At 40.1% G+C, this 25,892-nt stretch overlaps 1 protein-coding gene across 1 annotated transcript in view; it reads right to left on the bottom strand.

Annotated features, from left to right (window-relative positions):
* Positions 1 to 268: 268 nt before the first annotated feature.
* Positions 269 to 25,892, bottom strand: part of terfa (telomeric repeat binding factor a) — a 28,311-nt gene continuing 2,687 nt past the window's right edge. Inside the window, exons 2-12 of the mRNA XM_060903140.1 lie at positions 19,673 to 19,768; positions 19,454 to 19,578; positions 18,895 to 18,987; positions 18,588 to 18,728; positions 15,426 to 15,607; positions 14,387 to 15,046; positions 8,194 to 8,340; positions 7,953 to 8,051; positions 2,404 to 2,489; positions 2,087 to 2,121; positions 269 to 1,456 (exon numbers count right to left, since the gene is read on the bottom strand). Coding sequence (XP_060759123.1) covers positions 1,298 to 1,456; positions 2,087 to 2,121; positions 2,404 to 2,489; positions 7,953 to 8,051; positions 8,194 to 8,340; positions 14,387 to 15,046; positions 15,426 to 15,607; positions 18,588 to 18,728; positions 18,895 to 18,987; positions 19,454 to 19,578; positions 19,673 to 19,768 — 1,823 coding nt within the window. The 3' untranslated portion in view covers positions 269 to 1,297. The remainder of the gene's footprint in view (positions 1,457 to 2,086; positions 2,122 to 2,403; positions 2,490 to 7,952; positions 8,052 to 8,193; positions 8,341 to 14,386; positions 15,047 to 15,425; positions 15,608 to 18,587; positions 18,729 to 18,894; positions 18,988 to 19,453; positions 19,579 to 19,672; positions 19,769 to 25,892) is intronic.

Here is a 25,892-nt window from a genome sequence, read left to right as displayed (position 1 = left end):
TCTGCAAGCACTTTTAACTGCAGACTAATTTGCATATTTAGACTTGTGCAGGTATTTGTTTTAGAAATGCAAATTACAAGGTGATTCCATATTTTTTTTCCTCTAATTGATCAGGGAAAAAAAAAAAAGTCATTACAATTTAATTTGTTTGAGGTATGTTTTACAAAGCCAGAATGTTCAGCTGTTAAGCAAAGTTGTGTCATATTTGTGAATATTTTTTTATTTTGCTACAAAGTAAAAAAGCTGAATGAATGTCTGCCCAGAGTAGTCATTCCAGATTTTTATTTATTTTTTTTGTGCCAGGGGTTGTATTACACACATTTCTATAAATATACAGAAAACACAGCCCCCCTGTTACCTGGGGCATTTCTGCACTTTTAAAATGCAGACCTAATTGGTAAAGAGCTCCATCATATAAACTGCTGAGGCTTTCTGATGTTTATTACAACTTTTATTCAACCTCGTTGTTCATAAGGATTCAAAAATAAACATCTTTACATGTGCATTAACATAAATGAGCTGTCAATTTAAAGCTCCTTAAATTTCAAAACACCTTCCGGGATATCCACTCACTGCCCACTTTATTAGGAACACCTGTACACGTTGTAGCAGCAGTACAACACATGAAATCATGCAGAATAGTCAAGGTCTTTAATGTTCACTTCAAATATCAGTACCCTGACCTGTATCTGCAGGATTTTATGCATTGTGCTGCTGTCACATAACACCTCTGTGCCACCCCATATGAGAATGTGAATAAACTATTTTGATTCATTTGTGCATTGTTTGTGTACACAAAACAAATGTATGCTCAAACAGTTTTAGAGAAATTAACTGTTAAATGTTTTAATGACCCAGCACGCCATTAACACCCAAATGGTCCAAACATCTGCACACAAAATAAATGTGTTTAAGTACTGGGGTGTTGACACACTAAGCAAATAAGCTTAATAACTTAAATAATGAAGCACTTTTTTTTTGCATACACAATGCTTAAACGAATTAGGCACATTTGGAGTCATTTGCGTGTTAATATAGTCCTGGGTCATTAACTCATCGTTAAAATATTTAATGGTTAATTTCTCTAAAACTGTTTGAACAAAAATTATTTTGCATGCAAAAAATCAAAATACTTTTATTCACTCTTAACATATGGGGTGCCAACTTCACGGAGGTGTCAAGTGACTGGCTGATTACATAAGTACATCAGTGAGAAAGTGTAACAGGTGATATTAATAAAGTAGACAGTGAGTATGTACAAAAATATAATTTTTATTTGCATGTCTTGTATACAATTCTATACAATTTTTAATTTTTTCATGGTGCGCCAGCGGTCTTTAAGATTGACTCCTGTTCGATCTTTAAAAGGGAACACACCCCTAATCCTTTCCCAGCGTCCTTCTCCATAACGAGCCACACCTTGCTTCAGCCAGTCCGACTCTTCATCGGTCCACATCTGCAACAGAAACACAGTGAATACTTCTGAGCAAATAGCTCCTACATAAGGCAATTAGACAAGTTTCACATAGTTTGTGCCACCTGACATAATATTCAATCTGGGATTAAATTTGACACGTTTCCATCAAGAATTTCATGTGTCTTAACTTTTTAATGGGTTATAATGGGTCGAAATGGATTATAATGGGTTGCCATTGAAATGGGTTATCTATTTCAAATGCAGCTTTTCAAAAATTAAAAACTATGATAATACAATGAAAGGTGCTTGTCCTTTCCTCAGTCCTGCCATGGCCTACTGTTCTGCTACCATTTTATCTAAATCTTCCTGCTTTTCACATTTCTTCTGACTTCGCCAAGTGTGTGTGTGTCTACAGAGTCCTTATAAGCATGTGCTGTGATTGCACTCTAATCCGGAACAGGTGGATTGAAATATTAAAACAATATTAGTCCTAATGGCGCTGTGCATGTGTTGCCCAAATGCCAATGCACATGGATGTGACACTTATTTTTATTTATTTATAAGACCCCGACTCATGGTCACTAAAAACAGAGGACACAAACTTGGTTTGTTATATGCAAAAGTTCGTTATAGCAGAGTTGCAGCATAATTAGAATTAAATTCACTCACCTTCCTTTTGGAACAGCTGAGCTTTGAGTTTTGACCTTTAAAAGATGCAAAAGGCAAATTCACTCTCAGTAAAATATCTTTTCCAAATTCTCACTATATCTCTTAACGCCCTTTAACCTTTTGCATATAGTCCTTTATTTAAGTCAGAATATTTTGTAGTTTTATAACTTTTACCAGTTAAACCCAGTTATTAGCATTCAAAACTAGGATTATGCAACAAAAATATCTGACCCTTTCCACAAGCAAAACTAACAACATTCAAAAATTGTACATAATTTTTTTTCCTTTTACATCAAGACATAAGAGAGATACTGTACCTTTATATGTTTTAGTGGATACGCGGAACAGCGACTCCTCATCACTCCACTCCTCCTGGTTTCCAGAGGCACCCTTCCAAGACTTCCTACAGCAACAAATGTATTTATTACTTTATACTAATCATCACATATGCATATTCAAAGTAGCTTTATAAATAAATAAACAAACAAAACATACAGTGGTGCTTGAACGTTTGTGAACCCTTTAGAATTTTCTATATTTCTGCATAAATGACCTAAAACAACATCAGGTTTTCACACAAGTTCTAAAAGTAGATAAAGAGAACCCAGTTAAACAAATGAGACAAAGTATTATACTTGGTCATTTATTTATTGAGTAAAAATGATCCAATATTACATATCTGTGAGTGGCAAAAGTATGTGAACCTCTAGGAGTAGCAGTTAATTTGAAGGTGAAATTAGAGTCAGGTGTTTTCAATCAATCAATGGGATGACAATCAGGTGTGAGTGGGCACCCTGTTTTATTTAAAGAACAGGGATCTATCAAAGTCTGATCTTCACAACACATCTTTGGGGAAGTGCATCATGGCATGAACAAAGGAGATTTCTGAGGACCTCGGAAAAAGCGTTGTTGATGCTCATCAGGCTGGAAAAGGTTACAAAACCATCTCTAAAGAGTTTGGACTCCACCAATCCACAGTCAGACAGACGGTGTGCAAATGGAGGAAATTCAAGACCATTGTTACCCTCCCCAGGAGTGGTCGACCAACAAAGATCACTCCAAGAGCAAGGCGTGCAATAGTCGGCAAGATCACAAAGGACCCCAGGGTAACTTCTAAGCAACTGAAGGCCTCTCTCACATTGGCTAATGTTAAAGTGCATATCCTGGACCAATTTTTTTTTTTTTTATAAAGTATGTCCGTCTGTGTCTATGTGTCAGCCCTGTGATGACCTGGCGACTTGTCCAGGGTGTACCCCGCCTTTCGCCCGTAGTCAGCTGGGATAGGCTCCAGCTTGCCTGCGACCCTGTAGAAGGATAAAGCGGCTAGAGATAATGAGATGAGATGAGATGAAGTATGTCCCTTTACACACTCATTCAGAAGGATAATTTTGCACAAGGCCATCTGTCTACAGCAGAAAAAAAATAAAATAACAAAAAGCATCTGGAAAAATCCCAAGGGAGTCTGCAGCCAGATTCGTGACGTCACCTGCAGAACCGCCAGTAGGCTGAGAGAGCTTGCAAGGTTTCAGTGCACAGCCTGTGTAGACCAAGTTTAGCAGCTAGCGATTTTGCATTGAAATATGGAATTGTCACCTTCAGCTTCTAAACCCATGGATTCACGCATCAATGCTCATCTATCGTTACATAAATCATATTTTTCTAATTACTTTATGTATTTATATATTTCTTCATTTAGAAGAGTACTGGCTACTGTAGGAGAAAGATTTCATAAGCTACACGCATGGAATCGGCTAAGCAGGGTTGTATATACATTTAATGTGTTAGACAGGTCCCAAAACCTCAAGCATTGACACGCATATCCCTTGATACATGTGAAGTAAAATGCAAAGAAAATGTGACCTTGGGCGCTGTGTGAGGCAGCTGCCTCTCCAGTAGCTCTGTAGTTTTTAGCTCTTTAAACCTCTTTTTTTTTTCCTCCACCTTTTTACTTTTCTGCTCTTCTTACGAAGACGGTGTGTTTTTCTTCATATCCCATGGATATTTTTAACTTCAACACGCAACCAGGAGTCAGTTTTCTTGATTATTCGAGAAAGGAGCTGCTGGCCCTGAAAACAATGGGACGAGCTGGGATACGACACCCCATCCCGGCCGAGCTGAGGAGGAAACCCAGGGGCTGCAAAGCCGGGGCTAAGCTAAAGGCTAGGCTAGCGGACAACTGGCGGCGCTACAAACCATCCATTCCCTCCGTTATCATGGGGAATGTGAACTCGCTGCCGAATAAGGTCGACGAGCTAGCGGCACTGAACAACCAGCGGATTTACCGGGACAGCAGCTTATTTATTTTTACGGAGACATGGCTAACACACCTTGTACCGGATGCTAACGTGGACTTGCGGGGATTCACTGCTGTGAGAGCGGACAGAGACACTAAAGCATGCGGGAAAGGCAAAGGTGGGGGACTCATCATTTACGTGAACAACCACTGGTGTAACCCGAGACATTTCTCCGTAAAGACAGTCTTATGTTGCCCGGACTTGGAGCTGCTCGCATCACCATCTGTGTTTACATCCCTCCGAGGGCAGCCGCAGCATGTGAGGGGATTCACTCTGTCACAGTAAGGCTGCAGACACAGCACCCTGAGGCAATCATCATTTCTGGGGACCACGCTACTTTGGACTCTACTTTGGCTGCTTTTTACAAGGCTGTGGACTGTATCTTTTTAATTTCCCTGAGGGAACCCTCCCAAAGGGATCAGTAAAGTTCTATCTAATCTAATCTAATCTAATCTAATCTAAGTGCATTATCGCCCAGCGCTTTCGTGTTGTTTACTTTTGTGTGTGTCAATAAATAACATTATCCGTGTACCACACAAACACAGGAACACCTAATTTAGAGTATAGTCTCTTATTTCTTGGAGCGCAGGTGGCCAAGTGGTTAGAGCGCTTGACCGCTAAGCGAATGGTCCCTGGTTCGAGCCTCGGCTCGACGGGGATCTGGGGCTCGCTCCCTGTCCACCCAGCAGTGAATGGGGACCTGGTGGAAACACTGGGGAAGTTAAAGGCGGCGAGGAAAGGAACTGGCCACCCTACCTCACTATGCCGATGGCCCAGGACAAGTGCGCTCTCTAACAGGCACTCCCCCAATGTACGAATCGTATATGGGACTCCCCTTTGCTTTTGCTCTTATTTCTTACCCTGGCAATAATCAACTTGTGAATCGCCGATTTTCTTGGTCTTTTTCTCGGCTCTGCTTTGGTCCTTGGCTTCCAGGCGTGCCTCACACGAAGCGCTCCCATTTCTCTCTCATTGTCCGGTCTTTTGGAAAACAATGAGTACTAATCCCATCATGATTGGTGTTGCTACACCCTCCTATGATACATCTGTTAATCATTTTAATAATTACGTGATAACGTTGAAGACATTTGCAGAAAACCACCAGGTCGTTTTCTCAAACAAACCAGCGCTGACATAGGATTCAGAAGGAGGTGTCCCACACGTGAAGTCACGAAAATCAATGTTTGCCAGGAAATCCAAATGCCAAGTTTTTTCAGAGGCAGACGAATTCGCCTCAAATGGCTTGATTTCAACTGAATTTTTCTGGGATTGCGCATGGTAAAAAAAATTGCACAAAATGTGAAATGTGACAGATATTTGACCAAAGTTTAATATAAAATAGGAGAATTACATTGATCTTGCTCCTGAATTTACCCGTGATATGCACTCCACCATCAGGAGAACACTGAACAACAACAATGGCGTGCATGGCAGGGTTGCACAGAGAAAGCCACTGCTCTCCAAAAAGAACATTGCTGCTCATCTGCAGTTTGCTAAAGATCACATAGGCAAGCCAGAAGGCTATTGGAAAAATGTTTTGTGGACAGATGAGACCAAAATAGAACTTCTTGGTTTAAATGAGAAGAGTTATGTTTGGCGAACGGAAGACACTGCATTCCAGCATAAGAACCTTATCCCATCTGTGAAACATGGTGGTGGTAGTATCATGGATTGGGCCTGTTTTGCTGCATCTGGGCCAGGACGGCTTGCCATCATTGATGGAACAATGAATTCTGAATTATACCAGCGAATTCCAAAGGAAAATGTCAGGACATCTGTCCATGAACTGAATCTCAAGAGAAGGTGGGTCATGCAGCAAGACAACGACCCTAAGCACACAAGTCGTTCTACCAAAGAATGGTTAAAGAAGAACAAAGTTAATGTTTTGGAATGGCCAAGTCAAAGTCCTGACCTTAATCCAATCGAAATGTTGTGGAAGGACCTGAAGCGAGCAGTTCATGTGAGGAAAACCACCAACATCCCAGAGTTGAAGCTGTTCTGTACAGAGGAACGGGCTAAAATTCCTCCAAGCTGGTGTGCAGGACTGATCAATAGTTACCGTAAACATTTAGTTGCAGTTATTGCTGCACAAGGGGGTCACACCAGATACTGAAAGCAAAAGGTTCACTTACTTTTGCCACTCACAGATAATGTAATATTGGATCATTTTCTTCAATAAATAAATAACCAAGTATAATATTTTTTTGTCTCATTTGTTTAACTGGGTTCTCTTTATCTACTTTTAGGACTTGTGTGAAAATCTGATGTTTTAGGTCATATTTATGCAGAAATATAGAAAATTCTAAAGGGTTCACAAACTTTCAAGCACCACTGTGTATATATTAACTAATAAATTTATCCATAACAATTTTATCCCTAATGAGCCAGTCTGAGGCAACGGTGGCAAAGAAAAACTCCCTGAGGCGACATGAAGAAACCTTGAGAGGAACCAGACTCAAAAAGGAACCCATCCTCATTTGGGTGATAACAGATAATGTGATTAAAAATAACTAGCTTATATAAGGGTCTCATTTCTGGTCAAAAAGTGCAACTGTGTAACTGGGAAATTCATTATAATTTTCACATGAAATCTGTCTTGCTGAAGTTATCAATTGTTCACTGATGGTGAATTGACTGTAGTCACTAAAGTACGAATGGCTACACTTAGGCCGAATCCCATTTCACCCCTTGGACCAACCCCTTGGCCCTTCCCCTCCATTTTGCGCGTTCACGTGAAGGGGTAGGGGTATCCCAATCCCAGTTAACGCGGAGGGGTAGGGGAAGGGGTAGGGCTTCTGTACCCCTCCAAACGGAGATTTTCCTGGAGCTGACTCCGAACGAAGGGGTTTGAGTGATTTCCCACAATGCCATGCGGATTTCAGCGAGATTTCATGCGGATTTCAGAAAGATGGCGGTTCCCGCGGCGAAAGATTGTCATAAATGTATTTTCTCCATTATTTACGTGTTTTAAGTTGTTATCCAGAGGAAACACGCCGCTTGATTCGCTTTCGAGCTGAGAATGAGCAGCGATTTCTGAAATCCAAGCTGCTGCTAAAAAGCTTTGGGAGTGAGTATTGTTTTCGGTTGCTTGACTGCGTACGTTTTGTTCTGTTATTCTCGCTTTTATTGTTTACATGAGTGTTCTGACACCTCATTCTGTCGGATGTGGTGCACGAAGCGCCAAAGATATCCTATTCAGTGGTGTTAGTTAACAAATCACACCCTGCCAGCAGAGATTTCTGGTTCTGGCTCTGACTGTAGCGGCTGGTCGCAGCCAATGACGCATTTGGTCGCGTTTTGCTAACGTAAACGCTGACAGAGGTACGCGATGACGTATGCGATCGTTGAAGGGCTATCCCAATACGTAGGGGTTGAATTTCAAGCCCTATCCCTTGTAGCTCAGTTTCAAGGGGAAGGGCCAAGGGGAAGGGGGAGGGGTAGAAATTAGAATGGGGATTGGGCCTTAGCTGCTTTTGGATGACACCAATCTCCCAAAATGAACTGGGATAAGGCTTACAATCTGAGCAGAAGTAAGATGTAGTCAAGAGGAGACTGATGAGAAAAATACACACCGTTTAATGGAGGGTACAGGCTGATTTGCTGATGGTGGAGACTCTATTACAATGCTTTCTACACTTTTTTCACTTTGTCCTTTGCTCCGTGTGTGTGGCCTGTGGGACACAATTCAGTTACTACACAATAACTCAACTAACCTGAAATATTTAGATTTATGGAATGAACTGAACGCAGTCATTGATAAACACTGCTGAAGTATAATAGTCTAAGAGAAAAAAAAAATTGAATGAGACTCACCTCTTTGTTGCTCGTTTCTGACTTTCCTTATTAGGTGTGTGTTTAGCAGGAGGAGGGCTGTTTTCCATTCCACTGGAGGTGGAACAGTTCTGAGACTTGTCAAGCTGCTTGGGGGAAACAGGCTCTGGCTCACTGCAAATATTCTTCCTGTGACGAGCAGGATTAGCACAATATTAGGGAGATGATTGGGGGTGGGGGGTGGGTGTTAATCCAGAATTACTGAACCTCGACAACAATCAAAAACAAATATTAGCTGAAAAAAGTTTTTAATACTACTACTATAATAATTTTTTAAAAGAACTTAATTTTGGGGGCATCATGGCTCAGGTGGCTAAGGTGCCATACCATAAATCCGGGGACCCGGGTTCGATTCCGGCCCAAGGTCATTTCCCGATCCCTCCCCGTCTCTCTCCCGCTCATTTCCTGTCTCTACACTGTCCTATCAAATAAAGGTGAAAAAAGCCCAAAAAAATCTAAAAAAAAAAAAAAAAAGAATTTAATTTTATTCTTTGCATACAATCTTTACATTTGCAGCACAATGGATGCTAAACCTAAGGACTAATGAATGGGTTGAAACTTTTAAAACAAAAAGTAATGCAGCTGAAATTTTACTCAACATACTGAACTAATGCTAGAACTCAAAAGCCTCTCTTATCATCAAGTTTCTTGCAGGTACACAAATTTGTTTTGGTCATGGAGTGAAATGTAAGTAAATAAAGATCCAACAGGCTGCCAAAGTTAGGATATACACGCCTGTAATCAACCATAACATTAAAACCACTGACAGGTGACATGAATAACATTGATTATCTCGTTACAACAGCACCTGTCAAGGGGTGGAATATATTGGGCAGCAAGCGAGCAGTCAGTTCAAGCAGGAAAAATGAGCAAGCATAAGGATTTGAAGTTCCAAGAGGCCAAATTGTGATGGCTAGACAACCGGGTCAGAGCCTCTCCAAAATGCCAGGTCTTGTAGGGTGTTCAGTATGCAGTGGTTAGTACCTACCAAAACTAGTCCAAGGAAGGACAACTGGTGAACCAGTGCCAGGGTCATGGGCACCCAAGGCTCAGTGATATAAAATATAATTTTAGAAATAATGAAAATAAGTTAACACTTCCAAAAACAAACTATGGGAAACATAGTTTTAGTTATTATGGAGCAAAGATATGGAATAATTTGCCTAGCAAAATGCGAAGTGCTAACTCGGTTTCTATTTTTAAGCAAAGTCTTGATAAATATTTCCCAACAACGGGCTCACACACGGCAATCATGGAAACCAGTGTCATATAAACTTTTGTTTTTGTTTGTACGTACCATTGATGATTTTACCGTGTTTTAAATAAAAAGTGTATGTATGTATGTAGTGATGCAAGTGAGGAGCAAAGGCTAGCCCGTGGGGTCCAATTCCACAGAAGAGCTCTAAATTGTTGAAAAAGTTAATGCTGGCTAAGATAGAAAGGTACCAGATCGCACGGTGCATCGCAACTGCAGACAATTCAGAGTGCCCATACTGACCCCTGTCAACTGCTGAAAGTACCTACAATGGGCATGTGAGCATCAAAACTGGACCATGGCGCAATGGAAGAAGGTGGCCTGGTCTGATGAGTCATGTTTTCTTTTACATTGTGTGGATGGCTGAGTGCATGTTTGTTGCTTACTGGTGGAAGAAACGTAAGCAGGATGCACTAGGGGAAGAAGGCAAGTTGGTGGAGGCAGCATGATGTCCTGGACAATATTCTGTTGAGAAACCTTGGGTCCTGCTATGTGGATGTTACTTTGACACATACTACCTACCTAAACACTGTTGCAGAGCAAGTATAACCCTTCATGGCCACGATATTCCCTAATGGCAGCGGCCTCATTCAGCAAGACAATGTGCCCTGCCACACTGTAAAAATTGTTCAGGAATGGTTTGAGGAACATAACAGAGATCAAAGTGTTGACTTGGTCTCCAAATTCCCCAGAATTCAATCTTTGAGCATTTGTTGGATGTGCTGGACAAACAAGTCCAATATATGGAGGCCCCACCTCACAACTTATGGCCCTTTTCCACTACCCTTTTTCAGCTCACTTCAGCCCGACACGGCTCGCATTTCGACTACCTCAGAACAGCATGACTCAGCTCGCTTCAGCCCTACTCAGCCCCCAAAACTCGCACGGTTTTGGAATGGGGCTGAAGCGAGCCAAACCGAGCCGAGTGGGGCTAGGGGCGTGAGGAGACACTCCCCTGTGCACTGACTGGTGAGGAGGAGTGTCCTCACATGCCCACACACGCCCCGCGAGCACGCTGGGATCTGTAAACACCGTAAACCCAGAAGAAGAAGAATTACGAGAATTTTTGAAGCCTTACGCGCCTCGCCTCATCTATACGCTCTTGGCAGTATCTGTTGGCGTTGTCGGTGACAACAAGCCACAGCACCAAGACCAGCAACACTAACGACTCCATGTTTATTGTTTACTATCCGGGTCGTGAGACTACCGCTTAAAAGGTCACTGATGTCACTGTTTGCGCCGCCTAACGACATCACGTGACGTCCACCCACTTTCACTAACTCCACCCAATGTGTCCACCCACTTCCAGCCAGCACGGTTCAGCGCGGTTGTAGTCGAAATGCAACTCCAACAGCCCTGCTCAGCTCGACTCAGCCCAACTCAGCACGGCACGGCTCAGCCCAACTCAGCCGCGCTGGTAGTGGAAAAGCGGCATTACAGAACTTAAAAGATCTGCTGCTAACATCTTGATGCCAGATACCACACCACACCACCAGAGGTCTCGTGGACATAGGCTTAGCTTGCAAACCGTGCAGCTGTTTTTTTACATGGCCAATTCTCAAAAAACACAGTCATAATTTATAGGCCCAAATACAGCCTATAAATTTTATACTAATCCGTGCTAACCAAAATTTTGTGAAATTTTGTGCATTTCTGTGGACATTTTTTGTTGATGGTCGGCGGTTTCCATATATGGAAGTTAAACTGAGAATCAATTTTACCGCCAAAAATGTAGCATTCTTATTGGTCAGACTTCGAAATGAGGCTTGAATAGAAGCAAAATACTACAAGTTTTGAGAGCTTCGCCAGAGAAGTTCGGCAGGTTTAGAATGAGTAGTCATGTATTTAGATAAATATCTTTGCGAGTTTATCATACAAGCATGATAAACATATTGACAAACTTTATACTTTACACTTTCCTATGTGGCCACAGCCAAATAATATTATAGTTTTTAAATGACTTAAATTAGATGAAACATAAAACTTGTCACCTTCCTCAGTCACACCGGACTCAGCGCGCTGAGAGCCCATTTCCACATTCATAAAAGACTGTTCACATGGTAACGGCATGATAATCACTTTCACTCTTTCGGTTTCGACGGGTTTCTCTTTTGCCAAGATTTACATTATCTTAAATAGTACTTCCATAAACTACCATTATTATTTAATTTTTTTGTATTATTTGCATTTCAAGTAACTAGTAACTACAGGAAAATTTCCTTTCATTTGTAACTTAATTTCACTTATTTTTAACTCCTGTTTATTGCACTTAACAGAATCAAAATGATTCCTAACATTTTTTTTTGATGTAACATTTGCATTATGTCTATTTCGTAAAATCAAAACTTGCTAAAAGGTATCTATTATTTTCAGTTGTATCTCATTTGTTATCTTTGTTGTATATAGTAAAGATGTAGTCTGTGTAATAGGACTTGATTGCGGCAATTTGTATTTTGTTTTTTGTCTTAAGTGCACTAGAAATTACAACCCCGATTCCAAAAAAGTTGGGACAAAGTACAAATTGTAAATAAAATCGGAATGCAATGATGTGGAAGTTTCAAAATTCCATATTTTATTCAGAATAGAACATAGATGACAAATCAAATGTTTAAACTGAGAAAATCATTTAAAGAGAAAAATTAGGTGATTTTAAATTTCATGACAACAACACATCTCAAAAAAGTTGGGACAAGGCCATGTTTACCACTGTGAGACATCCCCTTTTCTCTTTACAACAGTCTGTAAACGTCTGGGGACTGAGGAGACAAGTTGCTCAAGTTTAGGGATAGGAATGTTAACCCATTCTTGTCTAATGTAGGATTCTAGTTGCTCAACTGCCTTAGGTCTTTTTTGTCGTATCTTCCGTTTTATGATGCGCCAAATGTTTTCTATGGGTGAAAGATCTGGACTGCAGCCTGGCCAGTTCAGTACCCGGACCCTTCTTCTACACAGCCATGATGCTGTAATTGATGCAGTATGTGGTTTGGCATTGTCATGTTGGAAAATGCAAGGTCTTCCCTGAAAGAGACGTCGTCTGGATGGGAGCATATGTTGCTCTAGAACCTGGATATGCCTTTCAGCATTGATGGTGTCTTTCCAGATGTGTAAGCTGCCCATGCCACACGCACTAATGCAACCCCATACCATCAGAGATGCAGGCTTCTGAACTGAGCGCTGATAACAACTTGGGTCATCCTTCTCCTCTTTAGTCCGAATGACATGGCGTCCCTGATTTCCATAAAGAACTTCAAATTTTGATTCGTCTGACCACAGAACAGTTTTCCACTTTGCCACAGTCCACTTTGTCCAGTTCCACTTTGAACAGTTTTAAATGAGCCTTGGCCCTGAGAAGACGCCTGCGCTTCTGGATCATGTTTAGATACGGCTTCTTCTTTGAACGATAGTTTTAGCTGGCAACGGCAGATGGCACGTTGAATTGTGTTCACAGATAATGTTCTCTGGAAATATTCCTGAGCCCATTTTGTGATTTCCAATACAGAAGCATGCCTGTATGTGATGCAGTGCCGTCTAAGGGCCCGAAGATCACAGGCACCCAGTATGGTTTTCCGGCCTTGACCCTTACGCACAGAGATTCTTCCAGATTCTCTGAATCTTTTGATGATATTATGCACTGTAGATGATGATATGTTCAAACTCTTTGCAATTTTACACTGTCGAACTCCTTTCTGATATTACTCCACTATTTGTCGGCGCAGAATTAGGGGGATTGGTGATCCTCTTCCCATCTTTACTTCTGAGAGCCGCTGCCACTCCAAGATGCTTTTTTTATACCCAGTCATGTTAATGACCTTTTGCCAATTGACCTAATGAGTTGCAATTTGGTCCTCCAGCTGTTCCTTTTTTGTACCTTTAACTTTTCCAGCCTCTTATTGCCCCTGTCCCAACTTTTTTGAGATGTATTGCTGTCATGAAATTTCAAATGAGCCAATATTTGGCATGAAATTTCAAAATGTTTCACTTTCGACATTTGATATGTTGTCTATGTTCTATTGTGAATACAATATCAGTTTTTGAGATTTGTAAATTATTGCATTCTGTTTTTATTTATAATTTGTACTTTGTCCCAACTTTTTTGGAATCGGGGTTGTATAATTTAAGGTTTGTTTTTATTGCAGGAATTTGTAGAATATTTTATTGATAATTACAGTGATTTGTAAAGTTCTGGTTAATGAAGAATAAAAAACTAAATTTAATCTTTGTTATAACATTTTATTAAAGTTAGTAAATAATGTGTTAAATGCCTAGTAAAATATAATTCAAACTTAAAATGAATGCTTACTCTGATTTTCATCTTTCAAAAAAGATGAAATTTTCAAAACCCCCCCCAAAAGTTACTCTCCCTACTTTTAGAAAAACACTCCCAACCTTCCCAATCCTGGCTAAGCTCCTGCTTGTGGAGTCCATACCTCAATGGGTCAGAACTGTTTTCGTGGCACAAGAGGGACCTACGCAATATTAGGCAAGTGGATTTTATATTATAGCTGATTGGTGTATATCAAGAGTTCAGGTTTGGAGTTAATGAGTGATAAATTTTTGCATGGAGAAAGGGGAAAAAAGGGGGGAAAAAAAGAAAAAAAATGAACTGTTACCCAACACAAAATGTGGAAAATATTAGACATTGGCCAGTTTTTCTCAATTCTGATCCTGGAGTACATTTTTGATGTTTTCCCTTTTGTAGTTGATGAGTTGAATCAAGTGACTTGATAGCAGTGAAAACACCAAAATCTACAAGGCAGTGCTATTCCAAGACCAGAACTGAGAAACATGGACCTAGAAAAAAGATTTTAATCAAAAGAAAAAAAAATTCTCTCAATCTGTGGGGCTTCAACCCCACAGACTGAAGAAATCAACACCACACACACACACAAATGACAATACAAACACGTGTTTGCAGTTCACCTGCGAGGAGCTGGTCTACGGTATTTCCGGACTGGTGTAGAGCTGACAGACAGCGAGCTGAGTGGATCCTCTTCGTTAGCGTGTACTTGCAGTGGACTAGGAGTCTGTTGAGAATCAGATTCTTCTTGTTCACTCAGCAGACTGTCCTCTTCCATTACTAACTGTGCTACACTCACTGTAGACACAACACCAGCAGGCTGTTGCAAGCCTTTCTCAGCAGACAGGTCAGATAGATGGACACGTGTATCTACTAGTGAAGGTGTGTTCTCTGAACTTTCTTGTTCCTGTTCCACATGTTGGTTTGTGCAGTGTTTCAGGGTCACTTTAGTTTGACTCCTAGCATCAGACTGCACACAAGTGCAGTGCTCCACAGACCGTTGCTGTGACTGCAAACTGTCATGGAGCGGTCTTTTCTCACACACAGACAAATTCTGCTCCCTTTCTTCCAAACACTCCTCCACTGGAGTCTCTGAGAGTTTGAGATGAAGTTCCATGTTCTGATCGATTTCATTCTCCTGCTGTGCCTCACACTCCACCTCATCCTCCAGCTGAGTGAAGGGTACAGAGACAGAAAAGTGCTCAGCAAGCCTGGGATAGACGGCCTTAAGCTTGCTGTGGGTCAGGTGCATTGTTACCAAAAGAGTAGGGGAAAAAGCTCCACTAAAGGAAAGAATAAACAGGGAAGAAAACAGATAATAATATTTAATCCAGTGCTCAGTCTACACCAAATATATACCTTTTACAAAGGTAAAAATTTACCAAACATATATTATCTATGCTTACAAGAACATGGCACATACAGTTGGGCATGTTTGAAATCAAATGTTTGAAAATTAACTACCAATTAATCTCATGGGGTAAACCAGAAAATCACCAATCACTTCAGTGCTGTGGGCCTCCAGAACTGATTTTTGTCATATGAAACCAGTTCTGAACACATCAAATGAAACCATTAACATGCTAGAACGATTTGGTAAATACTGATTGTGAGAAGCTGTTTACAATAAGTCAGTCATACAAGTAGTAATTATATACACACCTTAGGTTATTTGTATTTGGTGTGCTCCGTTGCAAATTGGATGGAGAATGGTGCAGGAGAACCGTATGTTCACTGTTCGCTCTGTCTTGTGTTCGTGACTGCACGTTGGTAGTCTTCACAGCTTGAGGCTTAGGTGCTGCCCCAACACCTAATGTCCTTCCTTGTCTCGAGAGTTTGACCATCTAAATAAATAAATAAATCTCATGCATTAACCAGCAAAAGTACAGAGAATATGAAAAACTTTTAAACCTGCAATGACATCGAAGGCAATGCATTAACCATTATATGGCATGCTAATCTTCATTATTAAAACACTGATGAGGTGATGATGCTACAGTTAAAAGGTCATCTTGTGTTTTAGGAATAGTGACATACATGGTGCTCAACTAAAGCTGCAAGATTTCATTTAAAAATGATAATCATAATTATTTTGCTAAATACAAAAATTACAAGTTCTGTTAAGTTATAGTTATGATAAGACTTATTTAGTTGATTTTTAAATAAACAGAACACACCACCATTTTCAGGGGTGCACAAATTAAATATTTCTAAAGCTAACCCTCCAGGTAAATCAAGTTGTTAATGTAGTTGTGCAGTCCGATGTATTACAAAAGTCAATAGCAAGTAATGTCTGTTAGGCAACTATGAATAACTGCATAATTACTTTTATTGCACAAGCTGCTTGTAATGATCAATGGTCAAACAGAGTTTTAATCCATTTATTATTAATTATAAACAAAACAGGACTCAAATTAAAAACCACACAGTCTTTAACCCAGCAGTTAGATGAATAAGTACTCGTGATTTAATCAGGGATGTGATTTGGGGCTGGTGAAATTATCTGAAAATTTCAGCCAGGGGTCTGGGGGCCACAGGCCCCCAGCTGGTCCAGGGCAGTGCCCTGGTGGGGGGACAAGGGAGGGCAAAGCCCCCCGAAGCTCCTGGGTTCTGGGGTTTTCTGACTTAAAAATTGTACTAAAATGGCAAGCAAATACACAAGAAAAAACTTGTCATGATTAACAAATTCAAGCCAATTTAATGGTCAACATGCAACTCTGAGCCCCTATAGTAAATTCAATGATTCTTAACTGACAAAAAGCCAAAACATGAAACCTAAAAATGTCATTCTAAATTAAATCATCTGCATTAGAATAAATAGAAAATTGTATAAGGAAAAACAAAATTTATACTTTCAATTACTGTACAAGTTGAACATACCTAAATGTGCCTTTTCAAACAAACATGATGCAACATAAGAATTCATCCACCATTATTTATTAAACTCTATTGCTCCTGGTAGTCTCCCGGTTTGCTTCTTATGTATGGCAACTTCTAATATTTGATTAAGTTACTGCACACCCCGTTTAGACAGGGTAACAGGATTGACACAAAAAAATTAGTCATGCATAGACTACTTACCAAAGCTGAAATTTTTAAGTAAATATTCTCAGATTCAGTTCATTCTGCCATCCATATAAAAGGTGAGAATATGTAGATCCTTGGCAACAAATAATTTCAATAATAGGTTTTGGGAGCATTTATTTTTGTTATGTGATTAATCACGGTAACAGAACTGACACAAACCTCTGGGACAGGTACAAAAATTAACAAAACATCGAAAAAATATCTTTTCTTAATGGCATTTTCAATTTGTGACATCATATGTCCATTGTGGTTTCCACAGTCTTGTCGTTGAACATGAAAAAGTTTCAATTCCACCTTTGTCTAACATTAAGAATCATGTCTGAAAAAAAGTCTCTTTTCAGTGGAACAGCCATTTTTGCTCATTTTCGACCCTAAAATTTGCTACAAAATGCACATTTATGAACCAAAGTAGTCAAATTTTGAAATGCAAGGTAGAACTGATAATGCTTTATCATATGAGACCATAGAAAGGTTTTAGAAATCTCAAAATGTAAACAAAACACGTCCGGCCAAAAAAAAAAAAAAACATTTTCTGTGAAATTGACTCATATACAAAACTGTACAGTGTTCACTCACTTGAGGATTTTCATATGCAAGAATAAAAATCACTTTTTCACTAAACAACATTCACAAAAAATGTGTTTGCAATTAATTGGGATCCACTGTTTTTATCATTTCAACCGCGCATCAGACCCTCGGCCAATTGAAAATGTCTTTCATGCACTTTTCTCCCTCATGAGAATTTTGAAAAGTTGGCAAGTATGTATTATTTGCACTAACATTTTAATATTGAATAAACAAATCAAAATTGTGTATAATTACCTTACATCCACGCTGTGGGAAAAGTTTTGAGCGAAAATTAAAACTAACTGCGAGTGAAAAAGGTGAAATAATCTGTGATGAAGTTGGCAGAGACTCTGAGGTAAAGTGAGAGGAGGCGGGAGGGGTCAAGCATCACTGCCGCCTCACAGACTCACTTTCCCGGGTTAAACTCCCACCACTCCCCCTCTCTCTAGCTTTGGTTTTGTTTTCACCGAGTAACCATTTTGATTTGTAAACTAGAGCCGTGATTTAAACTGCTGTTTCTTCGGACGTAACTAAAACAAACTGAAATAAAACCTGCCCCTTCTTTTCTCCTCAGAAGGTTTAGCCTCCGATGCTAACCTTTTCACCACAGCTTTCATAGCGTGCGCATGTGCATCCAGGAAGCAACAGATGACGCGAGGCCCCGTTGCCACGGCAACCTTCGTCACTCCGTCGCACGTGCAGTGACACCATCACCACTCACAGGCTTATTATGGGGAAAGAAATGAGCTGGGTTGTTTTTTATTCTTCCCCATGTTTATTTACTTTAAAAACACACACCAAACTGATGATCAGGTGCATCTTTACGCTCGATCACGGAGGCTGCCATCTTTCAACTCTCTGTTTGAAGCGAGCTTACGTACAGCTATCTAACAAGCGCGTTCATTGGTTGTTACAGAGCGATGGGCCAATCATGTACCTCGTTTCATCTCAATGACGGAATTACTGAAAGTCGGAACGAATAGGATATGAATGCGGATTTTTGAGCGAAAAATCGGAAATTTTTTTTTTTTAAATTTTGAGGTGAAAAAAGCGGAATTCCGCGAATTCGTGGAAAAATCACATCCCTGTTTAATACAGCTGAGAAACTGATATCTATAGGTTGCCAGTTAGCAAAACAACTAGATAATGTCCATCAGGACCCAGTCATACCTTGACAAGGAAAGGCTCTGGAATGTGGTGGAGTTTGTCGATGAAGTCCAGCATGTCCTGTTTGAATTCACTGTACGAGATCACGTTCAGAACTGAATGTGTGCTGCATCGTCTTTTCATCAGATCTACATACAGCTTTTTCTACAAAGCAGGAAGATAAAGGTTAACAGATTTATTATTCTCAAATACACTAGATGAAAATACACCACATAAAAGTCTAAGAATATCTGAGAAACATCCCCCATACTGTAGTGGCCTGAATGCAATAACAGTATTTACAATAACAGTGTTACAAGTAGTAATGTACCTTGCCTGCTGAACGCATTCCTTTGGGAAAGTGTTTAATCAACATCTCCTGAGCTTTTTCAAACTGTTTGCTCTTTATGCAAACAACAATAAGCTGGAATACAAACAAGCATCTTATTTTGATGATAGACCAGCATCATAAATCAGGACAAAACACTAATACAACAACAAAATTGACAATCGACAAAAGTGATCCAACTTGATGATAAAAGCTGGAAATAAAGGTCATGATAGTAGGTCTGTGTTCAACTAAAATCTGTAAAAGTCAAGTTACATCAGATTATTTGCTATACTTTTAATGATTAAATTTTTCTTTAAATGTTAAATCACAAATGTTTTGTTTCACACTGTTCATTAATGTTGTATTGGAGATAGCGATTATTTAATTAAAGCCTAGGGTAGGTGTTCTGTACTAGTGTTAGTTGATTGGAATTTTTTTTATGTATACTTTTTGCATTTACTACATTTTTAAATTAATCTAACTCACCAATCACAAAAAATAACCATCAGTTACAGCCGTATTTGTTTCACATTTGTTACAGAAAGTTCTCAGGTCTCACCATTTCCCTGATTGAGGTGTACACTTGCTCAAGTATCTCTTGTGCAATATCTATTTCTGTACAAATAGAGTCCAACACGCTCAGTGCTGATTCTAGAGGCGTTAGGGGCTTTTCAAATGTAACATCTGCAAAGAAAAACTGGCAATGAGATATTGCTGTAGCTATAAACTGAATCAAATAAGACATACTTTCAGTAGTATCTCATGTTGATGGACTTACCAAGTTTGTCTCCATCGTTGATCCGTGAAAGAAACTGCATGAATCGCAGTTTGATGGTCATGTCAGCGTGTCCATCGATGGGTCTGACCACCAACTCTGCATTCATTTTAAACATTAAAACACAATCAAAACATGTGCAATTGGCAGGCTCAATGCTTTACTGCACTTTAATGGAACAGTCTATTTTGAAACACATTAAACGTTTATACACTGCCTGGCCAAAAAAAAAAAAAAGTCACCATTTAGATTTAAAAAAAGCAAATACACAAGAGCCTTTGATTGGATAATTACTGAAACAATTAATGTATTTCAGCTGGCAACAATTATTTTAACTCTAACTGATGCAGCGAGTAGCCTCTCATTTTTTAAACAACCATATTGGAAGGCGTACCCCGTGGTCGTGCAAAAAGTTACTGTGTTTGATAAGGATCAAACTATTGGCCTGAATCAAGCAAAGAAAACAACTAAGGAGATTGCTGAAATGACTGGAATTGGGTTAAGGACTGTTCAATGCATTATTAAAACCTGGAAGGATAGTGATGAACTGTCAATTTCGTGGGAAAAAAATGTAGTTGGAAAAAGATCCTGACCGACCATGATCAGAGATCACTGAAATGCTTGAAGTTGAATTTATTTAAAGGAAAAAAGAAAAACACAGTTGCGTATAATGATGCTATGAGATTGCTGATGCAGATACCTAGATGGTCTAGTGCCAGCTATCTGTTTGCCTATTCCAATGTGCCTGGGTGTGATGCAGTCCTGAGAAATGTAATGTATAAATCTGTGTGTCGATTGGATTGCTCTCAAAATGGTATAATTGAATCTCTAGTAAATCCTGCTAAGAGCTCTGTGAGGTTTTCCTCCAAGCTTAGACGACACTGGAGAGAGTGCTTATATGTTTGATGGTTGTATATTTGCTTTTTTTTTTTAAACTTACTATTTTATTTGCTATTTTTTATATGCTTTGATATGGACCTTGTATTTGTGTCTGGTATAAATAAATAAATAAAATAATAAATAAATAAATTTAAAAAAGGGGTGAAAAAAGGCAATAGCTATGTTTAATAGTGAAATTAAAAGCATTTCCACACTCTCAATGTGATGAGAACTCACAGGATTGGTACTAAACAGCTGTGTGACCATAAGAAAACCACTTGTTATTGAGACTTATCAGGGGGAAAAGGCTTCAAATTGCTAGGGAGCAAAAAGATTGGACTCTTGAGCAATGGAAAAAGGTCATGTGGCCCGATGAGTCCAGATTTATTCTATTCCAGAGTGATGGGTGTGACAGGGTAAGAAGGGAAGCACATGAAGCGCTGTACCCATCATGCATAGTGGCCACTACACAAGCTTCTGGAGGCAGTGTTATGATCTGTGGTTGCTTCAGTTGGCAGGGCTCTACATTAACTTTCGAAACCACTTGTCCTGTCGGGAAAGTTGAAAGGAAATTTACTTGTCCGAATGTGAAGTTGACTTGTCTGAAGAAATATTTGAGAACCCCCCCCACAAATAAACTATTAGTGTTTGATACGCAATAAAGAAATCATTTCACCAGAATTACTTTAACACAAAAATATATTCACTGCAGAAAAAAATTGGACTCCATCAATCATTAATTTATTTATGAGAAATTGAAAACCAGAAAATTAAAAGTATATATATATTTTCATTTTTAAATTATTAACTTTGAATATATATCCTCCACTGATTAATAATTGTTGTCTAATTATTCAGTGTGGCTCCTGTATGGTATTTAATGGTCAAAAAAAAGATAATTAATAATTTCAAATAATCCATAATTATATCTAAATTATAGAGCTCTATGTTTCAAATCCCTAAACTCCCATTACTAATTAGTTAATTAATACAGCCAGTAACCTAATTAGCAGCCATTTGACAGCTTGGTATTTCATAGATAACTTTCCCCACTCCTACCGCACTCCTTGTCAATCCACACGCATGCAGGCACACATTCCAAGCCCAGCACACCCCGCCACACACTCTCGGCTATATAACGAACACCATCAACAACAATTCAAAGATTTGGAAACTACCACATACTCAACGTAAACATACAGTTGAATAATGATCCCGCCAACAGAAATGTCAACAAATCCACGTGTATGACACAATTAAAACCAATCATAAATGACCGTTTACTTTTCAGCTCAAATACACGAAGCGGTATTGGCCGGTTTCGCAAGTGGAATATTGCGCATGCGCGCATTGCTCTTTCCGAATAGAAACATCCGGCGATTCATCAAAACAACATGTCGAGTGAGATGCCTCGGAAATCATTTGAATAAACTGATAAATTTGATATGTAACCCGAATATCGGCATATTTTGGCACTTGTCCGATCAGACAAGTAACTGAGACGATGAACTTGTCCGACAAAGTATCACTTGTCCCGGACAAGCGTTAATGTCGAGCCCTGGTTGGTCAGGCTGAGGCTCAGCAACTTTATGTGGCAATAAAACAAAGTCAGCTGACGACCTGAACATACTGAATGACCAGGTTATTACATCAATGGAATTTTTTCTTCCATGATGGGACAGGCATAAAATTAGGACTCAGATTATAAAAGCGTAGTTCAGGAAGCAAGAGGAATCATTTCACCACAGAGTCCTGACCTTAACCCTACTGAAAATCTTTAGGATGTGCAGGAGAAGACTTGACGCAATGGTTCAACTCTCCCATCATCAACACAAGATCTCTGTAAAAAAATTTGTACAATTCTGGACTGAAATAAATGTTGACACAGTGCATAAGTTTATCGAAACAATGCCATGTCAAATGCATGCCACAATCAAAGCTAAAGGCGGTCTAACCAAATATTAGAGTGCATGACTTTTTTTTTTGGCATGGCAGTGTATTAAGATTTGTGATGTGTTGAGTGTTCTGGTGCTAATTTATGGGTTGATGCTGTATTTTTGTTATTCCTGTGAGATGATATGGAATGTACTGACGTTAAAAGAGGGCATTTTGTGTTTGAGTTGACTTGACATAACGGAGTTGAGCTGGACACACCAGACAACTAAAGCACTGCTCTATCCATCCATCCATTATATGTAGCCGCTTATCCTGTACAGGGTCGCAGGCAAGCTGGAGCCTATCCCAGCTGACTATGGGCAAGAGGCGGGACAAGTCACCAGGTCATCGCAGGGCTAACACAGAGACAAACAACCATTCACACTCACACCTACTGTCAATTTAGAGCCACCAATTAGCCTAACCAGCATGTCTTTGGACTGTGGGGGAAACCTATGCAGACAAGGGGAGAACATGCAAACTCCACACAGAAAGGCCCTCATCGGTCTCTGGGCTTGAACCCAGGACCTTCTTGCTGTGAGGCGACAGTGCTAACCACTACACCACTGTGCTGCCCAAGCGCTGCTCTAATTAGATGGAAATAAATCGAGGAATAAATCCCAATGGTAACACTATCAGCATGCTGTTAAACAGCATTGTAGGTAACATCTAAAACCATGTCTTCATGGACCCCACTTTTTGCTTAACATATGGCCCTTTTCCACTACCCTTTTTCAGCTCACTTCAGCTCGCTTCAGCCCGACACGGCTCGCGTTTCGACTACCAAAAACCAGCACGACTCAGCTCGCTTCAGCCCTGCTTAGCCCCTAAAACTCGCACCATTTTGGAGTGGGGCTGAAGCGAGCCAAACCGTGCCGAGTGAGGTTGGGGGCGTGAGCAGACACTCCCCTGTGCACTGATTGGTGAGGAGGAGTGTCCTCACATGCCCACACACGCCCCGCGAGCGGGCTGGGATCTGTAAACACCGTAAACCCGGAAGAAGAAGAATTACGAATTACGAGAATTTCTGAAGCCTTATGCGCCTCGCCTCATCTATACGCTCTTGCCAGTCAGTATCTGTTGGCGTTGTCGGTGACAACAAGCCACAGCACCAAGACCAGCAACATTAACGACTCCATGTCCTCCATGTTTATTGTTTACTATTCGGGTCGTGAGACTACCGCTTAAAAGATCACTGAATCAGTGACATACAGAGCATCGTGGACGAGTTCGCGGAGCGCAAGGCTCGTCGTATGCCCTTCAAATAATGCGCGCAGTAGGCTATTGATGTTTTATTATGACCAGTGTTGGGCACGTTACTTTCAAAAAGTAATTAGTTATAGTTACTAGTTACTTTTCCCAAAAAGTAACTGAGTTAGTAACGGAGTTACTTTGTCATAAAAGTAACTAATTACCAGGGAAAGTAATTATTCCGTTACATTTTGTCCCCCCCCCCCCCCCCCCCAAAAAAAAAATCAAATTCAATTAGTGTAATCATAATAAAAGTGAATGTTAAATGTGTTTAATGACTGAAATGGACACTTAATAGAACCAGTTAGTAACATTATCTACACTATATTAATATTTTTGTGGGACAATGTGAGATAAGACATCTATCAAATGTAATATATTTTTGCAGTTATTAAAATTATGTTACTAATTACTGGCCACTGACGAGGACAAACGCTTTGTTCCTCGACATAATGTGCATTGCACGTAAACACTCTTGCCTTTTATTTCAAGTAATGAAAAGTAATGGCTGTATTTCCAGTGTGAAAGCGCAGTGCTGGGCTGACCGCTCGCCATCGCTGGGTCTTCCGATTGAAAGCGTGCGCAGTAGTGCAGTAGGCGTGGCCTACCTACATATGTTGTCCAAATCTACTCTGATTGGCTTACTGTGCCGTTGTCTCGTGTCTCCCCGCCCCACACTAAAGCAGAGTAAAGAAAGGCTGAATGAGCAGCGTGCCAGATGAGAACAGCTTTAATAAAGTAACGCATAGTATTTTATTGTAAGTAACGGGAACGGCGTTATAACGATGTAAAAAGTAATTAGTTAGATTACTCGTTACTAAAAAAAGTAACGCCGTTAGTAACGCCATTTATTCCCATCACTGATTATGACCCATGTACAGTATGTCACCTAATGTTTTTTTGTTTCTGAGTTACGTGTTCGTTTGAAGGACTTAATGTACAAAATAACATAGTTGCACCCCGTAGTGTTGAAATTGGTAAACACAGTGCATTCAGTGAGGTTTGCACCGCCCTCCTTTTATTTCTGACTCTTCCTGTCACCGTTGCAACCTCTGAGCGCTCATTCGTATGCCCTTCAAATAATGTGCGCAGTATAGGCTATTGATGTTTTATTATGAGCCATGTACAGTATCCTAATGTTTTTTGTTTCTGAGTTACATGTTCGTTTGAAGGACTTGATGTACTAAATAACATAGTTGCACCCGGTAGTGTTGAAATTGGTAAACACCGCAGTTGCGGACATTTTGTAGCCTAAAATGATGTTATGATAAGCTTTAATAAAGGGCCCGGTCATTTGCCCCGCCCCCGGCCCGGCTCTGACTTGTTCCGCCACTGTCACTGATGTCACTGTTTGCGCTGCTTAACGACATCACGTGACGTCCACCCACTTTCGCTAACTCCACCCAATGTGTCCACCCACTTCCAGCCAGCACGGTTCAGCGCAGTTGTAGTCGAAATGCAACTCCAACAGCCCCGCTCAGCCCGACTCAGCACGGCACGGCTCAGCCGCGTTTGTAGTGGAAAAGCGGCAATAGAAACTTTGTTCAAACTTTGTTGTGTAGGTCTTGTGAATGACATTTAAACCATATTATTTCCATTTTTTGACACTTTTTAAAAAAAGATATTATAGAAAAACCAGCAAAAATGGTGGAATCTTCGCAATTTTAACATTATACAATTACCAATAGTCAACTGTCTCTACAGACACTACATAACCAAAAGTATATGGACACCTGCCCATTATACCAACATGCAAAACTTCCTCAAACTGTTTCCGTAAAACTGGAAACATACAAAGACATTCTGTACATTTGTATGCTGCAGATTTAATATTTTGTTCACTAGAACTAAGGGGACCAAACCTGTTCCAAGATGACAATACCCCACGTACAAAGTGAGGTCCATGGTCCGTCAAGGTTGGAAGAACTCATGTAGCCTGCAGACAGCACTAACCCCATCCCCACCGAACACCTTTGGGATGAACTGGAAAACTGACTGGAACCCAGGACTACTTACCCAACATCAGCGTCTGATCTCAGTAATGCTCTTGGGGTTGAATGGGTACAAATCCCCATAGCCACATTCTAAAACTTAGTGGAAAGCTTTCCCAGCAGAGTGGAGGTTATTATAACTACAAAGGGGAACTAAATCTGTAATG

The sequence above is a fragment of the Neoarius graeffei genome, chromosome 21 (genome assembly GCF_027579695.1).
Source record: "Neoarius graeffei isolate fNeoGra1 chromosome 21, fNeoGra1.pri, whole genome shotgun sequence".
Classification (NCBI taxonomy): Eukaryota; Metazoa; Chordata; class Actinopteri; order Siluriformes; family Ariidae; genus Neoarius; species Neoarius graeffei.
The sequence above is the reverse complement of the archived record's forward strand: the minus strand, read 5'-3'. Positions and strand labels throughout refer to the sequence as shown.